This window comes from Globicephala melas, chromosome 18 (assembly GCF_963455315.2).
Source record: "Globicephala melas chromosome 18, mGloMel1.2, whole genome shotgun sequence".
NCBI classification, from domain to species: domain Eukaryota; kingdom Metazoa; phylum Chordata; class Mammalia; order Artiodactyla; family Delphinidae; genus Globicephala; species Globicephala melas.
The window spans coordinates 20,787,843-20,800,105 of NC_083331.1; the positions used below are offsets into that span (position 1 = coordinate 20,787,843).

The 12,263-nt window shown below is 49.7% G+C and overlaps 1 protein-coding gene across 1 annotated transcript in view; it reads left to right on the forward strand.

Annotated features, from left to right (window-relative positions):
* Positions 1–10,209, forward strand: part of SIAH3 (siah E3 ubiquitin protein ligase family member 3) — a 79,028-nt gene extending 68,819 nt beyond the window's left edge. The window contains exon 2 of the mRNA XM_030882120.2: positions 3,744–10,209. Within this exon, the coding sequence (XP_030737980.1) occupies positions 3,744–4,418 (675 nt within the window). The 3' untranslated portion in view covers positions 4,419–10,209. The remainder of the gene's footprint in view (positions 1–3,743) is intronic.
* Positions 10,210–12,263: the final 2,054 nt, after the last annotated feature.

Sequence of the window (12,263 nt, forward strand, 5' to 3'; positions counted from 1 at the left end):
AGAATAGCTACGGCCCCCACTTTGCACACTCAGAGCCCCTCCGGTCCTGCACTTTTGCATTGTGTTATATTATACTAATCACAGTGAGCTATTGAGACAGGAACTGGGATCGTACTCTGCTCAGTATTCTCAGCCTGTGCTGAGGCGGTGCACGTGTCAGCTGCTGTATCCATTCTTGTCGAACGGCTTAATGATCGTGGGCATATATTAGCCCTCCCTGCCTCCCCCCGTCAGCCTCATCGAAGGTCAGCCTAGGAGGCCCAGACTGGTCGGATCAGCTAACATCACAAAGGAGGGAACTGAGACATTTGCATACGGATGGGCATTCCCTCTTCACATGTGCTCCTCACTGGTGAAGCGCCGTTTCCAATGGGGGCTGACCCTCGCTGAGTGCACCGCCTGGGCTTCCTTCTGCTATGTCTCTGACTGCGTTTAGCCAGTGGGAGGCATGGCGGGAGACTGGGGTCGGGGAAGAACGGGAGGTTGAGGTGTTTCTTCCTCATGCCCTCCTTACTTTGGTTTCACATCTCTGATACTAGCTGCACAGAACAGGATGGAGAAGACGGAAGATGCATCTGCAGAAGGGCAGAGAATAGCCCAGAGGCCATTTCTGAGATGGGAATTTCAGGATATTCCGTCACCATGCATCGGCATGGGACAGGAGGCCCCAGTCAAGTGCTATGTTGGGGTCTCCAGACCCTTCCGGTGGCCTGTGTTCAGCCCAGAGTGCTGCCCAGGTGCGAGGGTCAGCTGACCAGTACCAAGGCAGGCAGCCACGGACCGAGGGGGAAGGCCACCGAAACGCTTCATCCCAAACCGTGTCCAAATGGAAATGCCTTACTGATGTAATACTTGATGTGGTCATTAAAGCTGTTTGACAGGCACTGTTTCATTTGATCCCTTGACAACCCTATGAAATAAATATTTTGCTGATGGGGCAACTGACTTAATCAAGGCTGCTGGACAAGTAAACGGTGGAACAGACCAAAGTTGGCCAACATCCAGCTGGTGACCTTCCCAGGCTATGATCAATATCACCTTTAACTGATCTGGGCTCCATTCCCATCTGCACCCCTTATAAGCTGTGTGACCCTGGGCAAGTGACTCAACCTCTCTGTGTCCGTTCCTTCATCTAGAAGGCACACATAACATGTTTCTCTCGTGACTGCTGTGACCTAAATGAGGGTGGGGGGGCTTCTCAGAGGCTGGGAGAGGGGACAGCGTTTGAGGCTTTCCATGAGAAGCCAACACCAGGTCCTCTTGAGCGAAACAGAAGAGGCTGACCTTCTGCCTGGCCTGTTGGGAGGACCTGGGAGGAGTCCTTGCATCTGGCTGGTGGAGTGTATGAGCCTGGGCTACTTGTACAATCCCAAGGGATCCTAGGAATCGGCCCCCCTCCTTCACCGGTTGACTAAATGATATCAGCCACCAGCAGGCAGGTAGGAACTAAGCCAGATTTAACTTTTTTTAAAAGTAAGAAAATTGATCTTTTCTGTGAGAAATTAAATAACGACACAAAAAATATCTACTTTCCACAGCGCCTAACACTTAGTAGACGCTACCTACTAGTTAATTCCCTTCCCCGTATTTAACACTAAAGGCTGAGTCAGTCTCATCACTAGCAGGATTCTGGAACGCAGCCTTTCCATCAAGGGGAAGACACTGTCCCCCTTGGGGCAGGTGGCTTGGCGGGTGTGCAGGATGGGTGATGACAGGCTGCCCAGTAGCTGCCGCGCAGGAGCTGCTGGAAGGGCCCTGACCCTCCAGGTCAGCTGGGCTCCCGGCGGAGGAGAGCACGGGGGCGAACAACTCCAGAACAGAGCTAGTCGGGCCCCCAGTGTGTGTGTGTGTGTCCCTGGGTGCTCTAAAGAAAGGGAAGCTCGCCAGGCCTCCAGCCACTCTCTGAGCCCGAGGAGATGGCCGTAACAGCGATGAGCATGAAAGACAGACCATCACCCATCACCCTGGTCCTCTACATGCTGGCAAGGAACTGAAGCGAGGCAAGTGCCCAGAGGCACCCGAAGTCCAGAGGGGCTTGGAGAGCGAACCCGAGGGCAGCGCAGAGAAGGCTGCCACTGCAGACCGGCCACCTCCCCTGCACAGCCCAGATCCCACAGACTAATTAAAGAAAAAAACCCTCAAAGAATGGGGGAGGGAGCTGGAGGTGGGATTATCGAGGGGAGGGCAGTTGCTGTGTTCAGAGTCATGAGGCGTGAAAATGAATCCCATCTTTCACTTCCCAGCTTTGTAACCTTGGGCACGTGACTACTGAAGCCTGTTTCTTCAACTGAAAAACAGGAATCACAGTCCTTGTGCCAGGGAGGAGCCTTTTCAAAACCGTAACTAATTAGACACGCACTAATGTCTGTACCACCTACACCGAGAAACGCAGTGTTGATTTTGCTCACAGCTGTATCTCTGGGTCTGGTCGTGGCAGGTGCTCAGTAAATGCTTACTGATCCCTGATCAGAAAGTGTTGTCACAGCTCCTGATGTTTTGAGGGCATTGGTGGGCACGTTGTCGTGAAGAACAAAAGGTCGAGAGAGTCTCAGGGTGGAAGCTGCCTAGTGGCGAGTCCCTGGCAAGTTGCTCTGGAACAGTGAGCCTAACGCAGGACAGAAGTGTGCCTGGTGGGGCAAAGTCCCAGGAGTCATAGCTCAGGCTCCCTCCCTGGGGACTGTGGTCCAGCTGCACACAAACAGCTCGGGGATCCATGGTTGCCTTACTACCCAGAAGGGCACCGCAGATAGCACAACCCCTGGCAGCACTGGAAGGACAAATAGGTATTTACCAAAATTTTGTTCTAAAAATAATAGTAATGATAAAATAGAGGGGAAAAAATCCATTGACTTCCAGTCCCTTCACAAAAATATCAACAGTATCAAAAAAGCACAAAAAAAATTGATTTCTTTGTTCTTTATGACTAATGACCATCAATGCAAGTTATTTGAAGGGTAAAACTGCCTGAGTATCTAATTGAAGAATCAGAAAGGCAGAAAGATTGCATTTTCTTGGATGAGTTTTCAGAATCTCAACCACCCAAGGCATCCACCGTGTCCCTCATTGTTTTAAAGTTTTGTTTTCTTTTTTTTTTTTTTTTTTTTTTTTTTTGCAGTATGCGGGGCCTCTCACTGTTGTGGCCTCTCCCGTTGCGGAGCACAGGCTCCGGACGCACAAGCTCAGCGGCTATGGGTCACAGGCCCAGCCGCTCCGCGGCATGTGGGATCTTCCCGGACCGGGGCACGAACCTGTGTCCCCTGCATCGGCAGGCGGACTCTCAACCACTGCGCCACCAGGAAAGCCCTGTTTTCTTTTTTAAATATACTAATACGTTTGGAAAATCTCTTCTTGCAGGAGGAATCTCTTGAAGAAGCTTCTATTTCCGATTGGGTAAATTTACATTCTATACTGAAATGAAATGACTTGGAGAAGACTTCAGCATCTAAATCTGGCAAAACATTCAAAACAATGAATTCTGTCTCATTAAAATATTTGTCAAAGCAGATAATAACAAGTGTTGGCAAGGACGTGGAGAAATTGGAACTCTCTTAGATGCCTGATGGGGATGTAGAACGGTGCTGCCATTTTGGAAAACAGTCTGGCAGGTCTCATTTTTTTAAGAAATAGAGCTTTCTCTACCGGTAAGGGAGAGTCTGCTTTCCACATTCTCAACACCGGGGGAGTCTCAGCCAGGCTGAGAGACTGATCTCACCGCCACTAACGTTCTTCTCTTTCGCCTACAGTATGTGTCCGGCCGATGCGCCGTCACCCAGAGCGCCCCGGAGCCCGGCAGCTTCCCCCCTCACCTCCTCCCCCCACTCCTCCGCCACCACGCCCGCCAGCCCCACCTCCGCCACCACGCCCGCCCTCACCACCACCCCCCGCACCAGGAGGCGGGGCTACACGCTGCCCAGGTGACGCCCTGCACCTGCCCCTTGTTCTCCTGCCAGTGGGAAGGCCACCTGGAGGTGGTGGTGCCCCACCTGCGGCAGATGCACAGGGTGGACATCCTCCAGGGAGCCGAGATCGTCTTCCTGGCCACGGACATGCACCTCCCGGCACCGGCCGACTGGATCATCGTGCACTCCTGCCTCGGCCACCACTTTCTGCTGGTGCTTAGAAAACGGGAGAGGCATGCAGGGCACCCCCAGTTCTTCGCCACCATGATGCTCATCGGGACCCCCACCCAGGCCGACTGCTTCACCTACCGCCTGGAGCTCAACAGAAACCACCGGCGTCTCAAGTGGGAGGCCACCCCCAGGTCTGTGCTGGAGTGCGTGGACTCGGTGATCACTGACGGGGACTGCCTCGTCCTCAACACCTCGCTGGCCCAGCTCTTCTCCGACAACGGCAGCCTTGCCATCGGGATTGCCATCACTGCGGCGACGGAGGTCTGCTCCTCGGAAGCCGAGATGTGAAGCAGAGGCCCCAGACGGTCACGTGCAGTCCCCGCTTCCCCGAGGAACTCTGCCTGGGCCCTTGGATCTCAGAAGGCCAGGACTCCAGGCTCCTTTCTATCCTTCTCCCTCCTTCTCTCCTTCCTTCCTTTCTTTTTTTGTCTCAGGTACTTTGTGGTATTTGGTATTCGTCTGCCATGGGCATTATATTACGTAAACATCTTGTGATTCAAGATCTGGGTGTGAGGTTTGTCCTGATTTGTTGGTATAGTTTTATAGAACACTTTTAATCGGATTCAGTCAGAATGGTGATTTCTCGCCACCGTCTCCTTGCAATTCCCTTCTCCGCTGCTTCTAAATTGAGCAAAAGTCACCAAGGTCACAAAGCAGACTCTTGGGGTTGAAAGGAGACAGTGTCCAAATCATTTCTTGCTTCTCTTTTTAATCTATTTCAGAGTGAGCTAACTCTGAAATGCGTGCCGACAGCAGATTAGGGAACGGGACCTGGCCAGCTCGGGGGTATGTATTTCAGACCAACCAGACGCAAGTCTGCCACCTTCCCAGGAACCTCAGGGGCCACGCTGCCTGGACACAAGGAGATGGCGTCTCCTCCGAAGGCCAGGGCGCCGGACTGCAGGCGTCACCACGCCATGTGTCCTCTGGCTTGATCCCGGGGCTGGGGGGAACGGGCAGAGGTTGAACCCTCTTTTGCCAGGCTGTTATGAGCTTGCTGTCAGCCCGGGCCATCTTTTCCTGCTCCGAAATCAAAGGCCTCAAGGGTTTGGTGCTTTCTTGAAAATCTCTTTGCCGTCTGTTGAGCAATTCATAGAAAAGGATGGGCAAGATGCAGGGGGAGAGAAGCAGTGGGAAAAGCGAAGGATAAAATGAATCTCCCACCTCTGGGAGGGCGTTCTCTCCTGAGAGAGCTTTATTATCAAGTTATAAAATCCACCAATCCTTTCCCTGGGGTGGAGCACGTTTGTATCAGGCAAAGAGCCCTCTGTGCCCTTGACAGTTCATAAGCAGAACCACGATTCGGCATCAAACACAAGGAACTTGAAGGGTGCGACCAGGTCCTCTGACCTGAAGGGCTGTCCCCATCACTCAGACACCTGAGAGGGTCCTCTTTCCTTCCCTTACTTCTAAAACGCTCCGAGGGCCCCGTTCAGCACACACACGCTATCACTGGTCAGTATGCGTCCAGCGCCCCGTTGCAGTATGAATGAAGAGGCCACGAAAATCCATACTGCCTCCAGGCAGATGGCCTTCTCTCATTCGGCTGTCAGAACACTTTGCCAACCTCTTCTTGTGGAAGTCTCTCGTGTTTTTGAAGAAAGTAAGCATGTTCAGTGGAAGCTTCTGATGGAAGCTGATACCTGTAAGCCTTCCCAGTAGGTCCTCTTCCCCCTCCTTTTGGTCATTTTTGTTCTCCCCTCGGCCAATCCCTGGTTGCAGCAGCTACACGGACGGGGCCCCCAACGCCCACACGACGCCCACCAGTGGACCTTTCACCAAGCAGACGTTGCTCTCGGTCCCGTTCCCTCCCCTGGCCATCTCGGCTGGGTCCTGGCAGGCCTCCCAGTGAGGATTTAGTTTCGGGCAGCTTTTGCCCTGAATGGCCATCAGCAATCTTTTCTCTGCCAAAAATAATTGATCCAGAAACACAACACCCTTCCCCCCAACAACTGGGTAATCCTGCAGCCACCTGTGCTGCCAACCCGCGGCTCCAGCTCTGCAAGGGCAGGGTCGGTCGATAGAGGAGCTCGGAATGCAGCCCCCTCTAGTTATACAGTAACCGCTGGGGCCTGGGATCTGAGGTTTTGTTCTCTAAGAGCCCTAAGGAGACCAATAAACATCGTGTCACTGATTGAGGCAAACGCCAGGGGCGCAGTCCCAAGGAAAGAGTTGTAAGCTCCTTCCTCTTAGTGCTGCCAGAACGTCCCACAGGGCACCAGCATCCCCCACCCAGAACCGCACCGCCGGCCTGGGAACAAGCTGAGGCTGGCTGGTCCACGTGAGGAGAGACTGGCTCCTTACTTTACCCCCAGGCCCTTCCCCAGAACCTAAGACCTCCTTGGCTGTAAGTCTGATGCCTCCAGAGGCTGCATTCCTTCCATGGTTCCTGATTCTCCACCACTTGGAAAACATTTGTGTAGCATCACAGGTGCCCCAGATAAACAAACCAACCAAACCTCGTTAAGAGTATAATTACCATCCACCGGGCCTTAGGGCGCGTGCAAACGCCACCTCTGCCCTCCTGTGGTGCCAAGTGAGGAGAGCCTGACCGAGAATAACTTCAGGCTATTAGTAGCGCACACAGGACTGTATTATGAATAAGTGATCCCAGGTCGGAAGGGATATGTTTGGTTCCTAGAAACCTTTAGATTAAAGGGTAGAGGTGTGTTATTTTCATCCATCTACGGTGCTCCCAAGAAGCCCTTCCTCTCTATAGCCATGTGTGAAGAATTGAAGGAAAAGGAGCGAAGTGGAAACAAGGTACAGGGATTAGAAAATGGTACCAACGAAGTGCGCTGTGTTGAGATTTACGGTCACAAAGGTTCCCTCATTTGAGACTCAGGAGAATCCCCGTCAGCGTCCTCCGTATACAAAAAACACAGAAGTTCAGAGACACGAAACGACCTTCCCAAAGTCACACACCAAGTGTGTTGGGACCACAGCTTGAACCTGGCCCACCGACAGCAAACCTGGTGTTCTGGCCAGAGGAAGACGAACCCAGAGTAGTCAGCACGTTCCCACCTCGTCAGTGGACTGGGGTCCCGAGGGTCCACTGGGTCTTGGTTCGGGGAGCAGGGAGAGTCTGAAGTAGCTTTGCTTTGAGAGGCATCTCAGCTCGAAGAACTGGTCAACCTGGAAGCAGGGGGAGGGGTGGGGGGCAGGGGAACCAAGGAGTGGGGTCTTCAGTGGCCTCAGGCCCCTTCCTGTATCACATCGCCCACTGCAGGTTCCTCATTTTTAGGTCCCCAGGAGTCCACCCAACACAGAGCCCTGGGATCTGACTGCCTCATGCCCACCCAGATGCCGACTTGATACCCACCCTCTAAGGAGTACAGTCAGCCCTCTCTGTCTGCAGGGCGTTGGGTCCTCGATACGCCCCACACCCCCACCCCTGGATACCAAAATCCACGGATGCTCGAGTTCCTTATACAAAATGCCATAGTACAATCGAAGCCCACAGATGCACAGGGCCAACTGCATTTGCATTTAAAACGTAGGCCTAGGGATATATGTGAAAAGAATCTTAAAAAAGAGTGGATATATGTATATGTATACCAGATTCACTCTGCTGAACACCTACACAACATTGTAAATCAACTATACCCCAATACAAATTACAATTAAAGAAAAAAAAAGTAGGCCTCGGGAGACGGCAGCCCTTAACAGCAAGAAATGAGTTACCAGCATTTGAACTTGAGGCAGGAGGTGTGAAGAGAAGGTCATTCCTGCCCTTGAGGCTGAGCCTGCATAAATGGTCAGTGCAGAATGGAAGTCAGGCCAGGCAAAGCAGATTGCCTTTAATTATCCTTCTCTCCATGTACCTGCAGCTGGGATAGACCCCATCACTACCTGTGGCTATCGTGGACCTTTAAGAAACGGATCAGGTTAATAATAATAATAGTACTCATGGCTACCACTTATTGAGGGTTTACTATGTAACCTAGTGAGCTAAGTACTTTGAGCATATTATCTCATTTAATCCCCATAACAACCTTATGAAGCAGGTACTATTATTTCACCCATGAAGAAACTTAAGCTAAGAGGGATTAGACACTTTTAAGGTCACACAGTAGCAAATGGTACAGCTGGGTCTGGAATTGAGCGTGTCTTGCTCCAAAGTCCAGGCTTCAGACCAATACCAACTACGTCATTTCTAGAAATTCATGGACCCAAGGCTCAGAAGGACCAGTCATAAATTCTGAATGGCACAGAGGCCTTTTAGTAGAGTTGCTTAAATGTGCCCTTTCATTTCTTCCCTTTCTCCCTCTTTTCCCAGACCAAGACAGAACGGTGTGCTACAGCTGGCTTGTGTAACAGTTGTTAAATTTTTTAGGAATTTTACAAACTGTTAAGCACAGCCACTATCAAAAATTAAATTATATAAATTTACAATTAAATAAGTTCTATTAAAAAGAAGGTAATAAATACTCAAAACTCATCACTTCCTAATTATTTCACTACTCTTATTTTCCATGCTTTCAAGATTATTTACCTTGATCACATGTGTGTGGTGAACATACTATATAATGATGCGCTACCAACCCCATGTTTGGTGACATCATGGTAACTGCTTGAAACTGGCCACGGTGGCAGTGTTCACCCTATGGAAACTGTCAATGCTATAAGCCAGGGTGTTTCCCACTTGGAGAACTAGCTGTGAAAACCTTTACCAGCACACCACTGCCTGGACAGTTCTGGTGCACATGGCAGGGTGGGGAGAGGGGACTTTGGAAGGAGAAACAAGATCCTGGTGGCCACGCTGACAGGGATAGAGATAACAGCCAAGCTAGCCAAACAGCAAATTTTCGGGAAAACACAAATTGTTCCGGAGAAGGGGGTCTGACGCCTCTAAGCAACTTCAAGGGCACTCCCTGCCCTATTCCAGATCCTTCCCTATTGCTGTTAGTGTGGGAAGTTCTATCTGATGACTTTCATGGAAAAATTATGGTTCCACAAAACCAACCTACTGCAATCCCAATCCCAAAAGTAGGACCAAACTCTACAAAATTAGAATCTCCCATTGCTTGTTCTTATAGGTCATTTTTCTTACCTCTGTATATAGAGCAAAACCTAAAGAAATATTTTACTTTGCAATTAGAGATTGGAAATATCCAACATCTGAGAATGACACAGTGGGCGGTAGTTGCAAACATCACATAAAATGTATGACCACAGAAATAGGACCCTCACATCCTCAAAGCTGAAGGACAAAAAAGGGAACAGATCAGGGGATGTTACATGAAGAACAGAGCCTAGCGCTAATCTGGCTACTTCACTGCAACCCAACAAGGAGCCTGTTCACAATCCATAGTCTACCCAGACCGATACTCTTTCCAGATTAAGGGTATGGTTCCCACTAGGATAAAAGTCACAAGGAACTCCAGGCTGAGTGCCCTGTAGCAGGCAGAATCCCCAAGGTCAATAGTGAATCAGTGACTCTGATCCCAGTGGCTTCAACGTAAGTGAAAGAAGTGAGGCTTGTTGAAGCCTCCACTTGGATGCAATTTCTGGTGGAAGGGGAAGGGACTGTGGACTGGACATCAAAGACGTATGCTTCGATTAAAGTTCAGCTACAAATAGCATCAAGAGTAGAGTCTCCTAGTAGATTGTTAGACCTTCAGATTATTTGTTCTGAAGATTTCCTTTAAGGATTGGTGAGCTCTCTAGTGTATTAACCTGGACAATGGCCAGCCAAGAAAAACTTCACTAAAAAGAGATCCAAGAAATCTGTCGTAGATAAGCGTTGATTTGTTTCCCCCAAATCAGATTATCACATGGGTTACCTACATGGGTTAGGGTTTGTGTTTTCCAATATTGTATGAAAATATTTAACTTTGAGTACTGTACTATAAACACTCCCCTCCCCTTTTTAACCTTTTCTTAGGGTATTGAGATGAGACAGAGAAAGGAAATTGAGAATCACTTTACTTGATCTGAATTGATGTATATATAATTTTCTAGGCTTTCTTATGATGTTAAAGACAAGAAGCAGTAGCAGATTTAGAATTCTACTTTCTCTCTACTCTGTCTCCCATGAAAAATGTCATTAAATTGCATTTGATATTGTGTCCTCGAACCTTTGGAGTTGTTTGTTGTTGTTGGGATTTTTCTTCTCTCCATAGGCTACTGTGCGACATGAGGGAATAGAAATGAAACGCGATACCCGACAGTGCAATTATCAGAAATTCACCAGCTGCCACGTTTGACTTATGTTTCATTATCTTCCTCCCCTTTTCATTTTTGCCTCCATTTTAAAGTCATAATTGGATGTAAGGGAGAAAGTAGGGCTGAAGGTGAATAAATGCTGTGGCAGCTAATTTGCCCTCAGTACTATTTCAGCATCTGGTGCTACCCTGAGAAGAGAGACCAAAGCCTCCCTCGCTGGCCGTCACTGCCCACCCCCTTCCTCCCAGTGCCCCTTATCTCAGCTCTCCCCTGCCTCTGCCTGACAACAGTGGCCCTGAAATTTACTTCTGGGCCTATCAGATCAGTTGTCAAGGGAGCCTTCATGGTTTAATTCTTTAGTTTCAGGCCACTGTTAGTTACTCGCAAGATCAGGATTGAGCAAGTTTTAATCCTATTGCCTGTCAAGTCATCTTAACCTCTATCTTCTTCCCTACGTTCTTGGTCCCAGAACCTGTTTTCTGCTCTCACAAAGGTTTATAGAAAGCGCCTCGAATTGATCTGAGTGATCAAAACTGACCACAGGGCCAGCATGAATATTCATGAGCCAGGTTACTTTTCAGGCCACGGCCTTTCTTGGGACAGTTCTGCACACCATGGTGTCCCAAACGCTTGCCCTTGCCCTAAAAATACACTCAGAGATGCACAGTAAGGTTGCTGAATGCCAGAGAGACACTCCACTGAAAGAAGGGGGAAACTCACCCATCGGAAAGTCAGCCGGGGAGGGAGGCCCAGCCCCGAGCCCACTCTGGGATGCAAGGTTAGCTCTCAGACTTGAGTGTGCTTAAGAATGATCAACAGAACTTGATTTCTGGGCCCTAGAAACTAGAGATTTTCCTTCAGGAGGTCCAGAGTGGAACCCAGGGTTCTGATTTAACATTCTCCCCCCGAGGATTCTGCTGGAGGTATGTGGGTGAGGATGAGATTCTCAAATCCAGAACTGAACACACGGATGCTAACAGGGGCCACAGGAGACTAGAATAAAGGAGCAGATAAAGCCACCTGAAGAAGAAAGCCGGTCTTTCTGCGGGAGGAAGGAAGGCAGGAAAGGAGGTGATGGGAAGCGATCACAGTTACCTTCAGATGCAGAAGCAGGAAACACTTAAATGGAGTCCAAAAAGCAGAGCAGATGGCAATTGGGTAGGGGTTCCCTGTAACCGAGTGGCAGAGGGAACTCTATTCTCCTGTCATTTGGGGGCAGAGGTGGTAGGTACAGAGGAGTGAGAGAAGGCTGGGCAGGCAGCCTTCTGTGTAAATCTTCCCCAGGAGCACAGAAGGGGCTTATCTTGTAAATCCCTGCCAGGTTGGGATGGTAATTCATATTTAAATCTCTGCCCCCAGCCCTGACAGGGAGATACCTCGCAAATCCCCAGGGAGGCATTTATTTATCCTGCAAATCTCCCCAGGATGCCTGAACAGGGGTCACCGTTTCAGGGCCCTCTGTGGGGAATGTGATTACCAGGCCACTTCTGGCAGCCACTCAGAGCTCAGCCCCATGTAAGCCTTGCCTATGGGGCGAGAGCAAAGGAAATCACTGAACTGGTTTCTTAACTAGCCTAGAGGTAGGCAAGATAAACTCTGTACACCCTCTGTAAGGGGGCCACTGGGAAAAGCATCTATTAAGGATAAAGTTGGGGGCATGGATTACCACCCATCCATGAGGTAATTCAATCTTCCCTTCTCTCTGCCTCTTCCTAGGTTCCAAATCAACTTTGTTAATACACAGAGATAGACATTTCTTGATTTTTACATCTGACTTGACGCATCATTCTGGCAATTACAGAGTTAAAAAACAAAACACAATCAGACAGGAAATCAAGCACCCCAATACATCGAAATGTTAGGGAATCGTTGACGGAAACCGCCCGCCTCGGCCAGGAATGATGATAACCGCTTGAAGGACCTCATCAGAAGGTCGCGATGAAGAACACAGTGCTGCCGAGGAAA